We start from the raw sequence: 5,425 nt of genomic DNA, 5'->3' as shown, positions 1-5,425 counted from the left end.
CCAGTGGCACAGTGCCCTGAGTGCCTTGCTGGGGCATTGGTTTAATACCGAAGGCTAGGAAAGAGTGGCCACTTCCTACAGCACTTAGGGGGGGAAAAACCAATCAAGATTAGACATAGAGGTGTGGCAAGAGCTGAACAATAGGTTGGTTTAGATGCTCTGATAATTGACAATGAACAGCAGTATAGGCAACTGCATGGATAGAGACAGTGGCCATCCTGTTACCAGATGCTACGTGTGAGTGAAGAAATTAGACCAGGAGTGGTCAATTGTTTTTTGTCAAGGTCCTAATTTCTTGGTCAAGGTCCAGACTCCAGAAAAAAAAAATTCACACTGCAATAACAGTAATGATAATAAGTAAATAAAAATGTTGCAGTCCATTCGAAAGCATCTATTGGTCCAGATTTGGCCCATGGTCTGCCTATTGACTACCCCTCAATTAGACTGATACAGAGCCCAGCAGATGGGTACACAGATGGTGTAGAGGGGAATGTTTTGTATCCATGAAACATTGGAATGCCTTCTGTGACACAGAGGCAGCTGTTTGGATTTAGGTGGTACTTCTTAAGCAGAAAGGGTAGCAACTGCTGGTTCAAAACTGGCAGGACTTAAATCGACTTTAAACTAGGTAGGAATTCATAAGACAAAATTAGAAAAGGGGGGAAGCAACCAAATAAGAGTACACTACACTACAACCTTACAGCTGTGCTGCTGTACCCATGCAGTTGCGCAGCTGTAACGCTTCTGGTGAAGCGGCTCTAAGCCAACAGGCAAGAACTCTCCCACTGGCTTAATAACTCCACCTCTAGGAGAGGCAGTAGCTATGTTGGAAGGAGAAGCGCTCAAGTTATTCATACGCATTGTAATTTGCTTATATTAAATATGTGTTAAATTCTGCTTTGGCTTTTGGATGCTCATACTAGTCAATTTCCTCATACTAGTCAATCATATTGCTCTTTCTAGTAGACTGCTGTATTTTTGTCTCTTTCCTGGAAAATCTAACTAATGCTATTTCTGGTGTCAAGATATGGTTTTGGTGAAGGGGGACATTGTATGAGATCAGAAAGTAATTTGTGTTAAGAAAAGGCCATGGCACTAAAAACAAAAAAAGTAAAGTCAGCATCTTATATTAGATTATCTAAATTAAAATTCCTCACATTCTGTCACAAAATGTAATGCCAAGACACACATTTCTTATGGTGTGTACCTGAATTTATGCAGGAAGAGGGGAACAGGGACTGACTCTGCCAGGTATAGCAAGGCTAGGGGATGAGACCCTCCCAGGGCTTACTGCTCCTCCCATAACCTTACAGTTTCTGATGATGTCACCAGACTGTACTTGACAACTTGGATTCTGGACAGCAGCACCATCTCCCTATAGTGGAACACGAGGAAAGTTACATTTGAGAATCCACAACTTGATCCATTCTGCAGAAAGTTCTTGCTGCTGGAACACAATATTTATGTAGTCTAACAACAGACATACCAATGGGAACAATCCCTGTTTTGAAGGAGCATCTGCTATGTTGCCTTTCTCACTTTTTCAGACCGGAAAATTAAACAAACACCTGTAGGCAATAACGTTTCTGCAGGCTCTTTTTGAAATGAACAAAACTTTTCAAAAAGATACATTGGCCAAGGTCACATATGCAAAGTGTTGTAAAGATACTATGCAGCACAACTCATCTCTTATTAATTAGAATTAATTGTATTTTAGCACCATAAGAAACATGTGGTGGTTAGCTCCCCCACAGTAATCACACTGCATTGTCATGTAACCCTCCCTGAGTTTGAATCACAGGTGCATTCCTGAAACCAGGTACCTGGCTCACTGGCATACACGTACATGATTGCCACCTAGTGGCTAATAAGCAAAGTCCACACTTCAATAAAAAATTCGCAATAATAAAAATGGGCAATCTAAAATAATAAACATATTAAGTGGTTTGCAGTACTGTTTGTAAAAATGTTTTCAGTGTTTGATGCTTTAAAGTTTAAAATACTTTCAAAACTATAGAGTTCAACATCTGCGATGCATATTAAAATGTTTTCATGTAGTTATATTACCTACTTAATCAAGAAATGGCTCTGCTCAGGACCTGTTATTTTTTGTATTGTTTTATTAAATGATTAACAAAATAATATACTATGTTTGTAACTCAACTTTTCAACCGTCAACATCTGCTGTATCAATGATAACATGGAAGTTGTATTTGTGTTGTGAGGTCAACATTGAGGCCCCCATTGTGTTTAAAATATGCTACTGGCAAATCCATATTGAATGGAGTGCTAACAGAACTCTCAAAGATGGGCTACTCAGGTAATTTCTGACCAACTCCATAAGTGTTTCCTCAAAAATAAAATAAAATAAACAAATAAAAAGTTTAATTTCAAAGTAATACAAATCACCTATTAACCATGACATACATATAGCCTAATCCTAAAACTCCGCAGTTTTGGGGTGCTATTTTGGAGAGGCAGAGAGGCCACCTGCAATTTTATTAGGAAACAAATAAAATTGAACATAAAATAGATTACAGGACATGTTCAATCAAATGCTTCTATGCTTCTTTTTCAAAAGGATGACTTACTTATTCACATCACTGTTGCTCCCGGTGTGCTGCACATAGTTGTTTAACTTGCATCTTGAAAGAGAAAGGATGGCTTGCTGGAAGTTGTCTCCCATCACAACATAAAGTAATAGGTTACCACACGTGTTTAGTGCAGCTAATGGTCTAGAGACAATGTAAGCAGCATGGATTTGGTTTTCAATGTGGCAGCTAACTGGTTGAAGTCGTAATTCTATCCGAACACCCCTAAAGATATGAAAGGGTAGGAAGCACACATAAAAGACCACCAAGAGCAGAATGGCAAGTCTACGAGCCTTCTGCTTGTAACAAGCATGAGTATGAGGCCCTCTAGCCAAAGTGTAAATAATGACGGTGTAACACAGAGTCACAACCACTAATGGCAGGTAGAAGGCTAACCCAGACAGAAGCCAGTTATACCACCTAATAGTGTCCAAGTTGTCAGAACTAGTGAGGTCCAGGCAAATGGATTTGTTTTGGTCCTCTTTTGAGGTGATTAAAAGGTTGACAGGACTGACAGCCACCAGGGAAATCACCCAAACTGCAGCACAAGCCACCACTGCCCATCTCCTTTTCTGAATAGAGAAGAACTTCATCAGATGGACAATCACGAAGTAGCGAAAGATGCTGAAGCAAGTGAGGAAGAGGATGCTGCTGTACAAGTTGAAGTGGAAGCCAAAACGGATAAATTTACACATGAAGTCTCCGAAGACCCAGTGGTCTCCATTGGCATAGTAATGTATCAGGAAAGGAAGGCTTATTAAGTACAGTAAGTCTGTGAAGGCCAAGTTAAACATAATGATGGTGCTGCTCTTCCACGGCCTCATCTTGAAACTGTATACAGAAATTGCAATAATATTTCCTGGGAAGCCCACCAGAAAGATTATGCTATACATAAGAGGGAGATAGAAATTCTTCAGAAGGACATCTACATCGGTACAGTTTGTGAAAGCATCTGCAAGGCTTTGCAACGAAGTTAAGTTGGCTAAGTCTTCAGTTGTATTCATGGCCATTTTCTTACTGCTTTAGCAAATGGTAAAGAAAAGAAAAATGTTTAGTTTTCACTAATAAGTTAATGCAGTGCTTTAACCATATCACTATAAAATGGACTTTCACAGATCGAAACACAAGAGTCTGTTAAAATACTTGTAATAAAGGCTATTTCGGTCTGAAAAAGCATCAAGTCCTTCAGTATAACTGCCCAATTTAATAGTACACCCCTAACCCAATATAACGCTGTCCTCCAGAGCCAAAAAATCTTACCGCGTTATAGGTGAAACCGCGTTATATCAAACTTGCTTTGATCCACCGGAGTGCGCAGCCCCGCCCGCCCGAAGCACTGCTTTACCATGTTATATCCAAATTCGTGTTATATCGGGTTGTGTTATATCTGGGTAGAGGTGTAGTATCTTTTTTTAATAAGAAAAGGACTTGTTGCTTTGGTGGGAGCTGATCTGATGGGGTGACCTTTGTTTTCTGAAGTTACAATTTATGGTATTTTTAAACTGATCAGCTCAGCATTACAAAGTAAGTCTCAGAGATAGAGGTACTGCACACGAATGACAAAGCTGCCACACTTACAACTGAAGGCAGTTTCAGTGTTTTAGGGCATGAAACAGTCCCCTCAATAATGTCAGGGAATCTCCTTGAGCTTTTATTGTTGCATTCAGCAGGGGCCAGCCGGAGCAGAAAAGCAGCCTAGCAGTGCTATGTCTGGTGACATTCATCATTTATTTTTATGATATCTCTTAAGTTCCCCCCCTTGGCCAACAAAACAGATTAATCATTTATTGCTTTTTTTTCAAAATCATAATCCTGTGCCCAATTTGCTGCTTTTTTAACTATTCTGGCATTTTCCATAGCTTTAGTGTTTCAAGAAGTTATCAGGAGATCTTTGAAAAGCAGGTCATTGATTTTTCTTAATTCTGTTTTTATTTTATTTTATTTTATTTTGAAATAATAAAAATTAGGTTTTCTATTACCATAATTTTCCAGGCTAGGAATCAGTACCTGGACTTGAATCAATAACTCTAAGATTCTACAGGGAAAGTTAAGCTGTTAAGTAGGAATCTACTTATCCTGTAACTAATAATGATCTGGATAGCTTCTTGCCAGTCATCTAGCATCTGCAAGCTGATGCTATCAGCACTAATTTTGGCATGCTGTTATTTTTAACTTTTTGTGTTTAATTTCCAATGCAAATGATGCAAATGTTGTCAAAAACAAATAGGAAAAAATAGGCCACACAATGTTCTCATTCAGCAGCAATGTATTATGCACTATTGCAGTAGCACCTTTGTTTTGTAAAGCCAAATGTCCTTTGAGTCAGCTCATCACCTCTTCCCTTTAGGGCAAAATGGATGCAGATATTGGCCAAAGCTGATCAGTAGGCATGGAATGGGGAAATGAAAGAGGATTGGAACTTACATGATGAGACCCCATTTACTCCTGTACTTTAATAGTGGAGACTTTGAACAATTTGAAGTGTTGGCCTGGACAGGGGGAAAAGGTGGAGCCAGCAACAGCCATTTTATATGGAATCAGCCCCTGGGCAAGGGAATGTCTTCATCTCCTTCAGGTATTCCCTTATGGCATTGGTGCTCAGATAACATTCTTCATTCTCCTTCTTAAAAAAGCTGGATGTGGAAGAAACACTGTGATCCTTAGAGTTTATGAAGTTGATAAATTAGTGGTTTAATGAAAGGGTTATTAGTATTATTTGATATACATATGTTTGGCCCTGTCAAGGTTTTAATAATGGTGCTTGACATAAAAATTGTATATTCTGTTCTGAAACATTGGCATAATTCCCCTTCCCCTTTGAAAAGCAGCTTCCT

At 39.1% G+C, this 5,425-nt stretch overlaps 1 protein-coding gene across 1 annotated transcript; it reads right to left on the bottom strand.

Moving 5' to 3' along the window:
- Positions 1–2,587: 2,587 nt before the first annotated feature.
- On the bottom strand, positions 2,588–3,601 carry LOC117880005 (2-oxoglutarate receptor 1-like). The gene has a single exon (XM_034775672.1). The coding sequence runs from the start codon at positions 3,599–3,601 to the stop codon at positions 2,588–2,590; it is 1,014 nt and encodes a 337-aa protein (XP_034631563.1).
- Between the last annotated feature and the right edge of the window lie 1,824 nt (positions 3,602–5,425).

The sequence above is a fragment of the Trachemys scripta genome, chromosome 1 (assembly GCF_013100865.1).
Source record: "Trachemys scripta elegans isolate TJP31775 chromosome 1, CAS_Tse_1.0, whole genome shotgun sequence".
NCBI classification, from domain to species: Eukaryota; Metazoa; Chordata; order Testudines; family Emydidae; genus Trachemys; species Trachemys scripta.
The sequence above is the reverse complement of the archived record's forward strand: the minus strand, read 5'-3'. Positions and strand labels throughout refer to the sequence as shown.

Coding starts and splice junctions, on each gene's coding strand:
- LOC117880005 (XM_034775672.1), bottom strand. CDS start 3,601: ATGGCCATGAATACAACTGAAGACTTAGCCAACTTAACTTCGTTGCAA.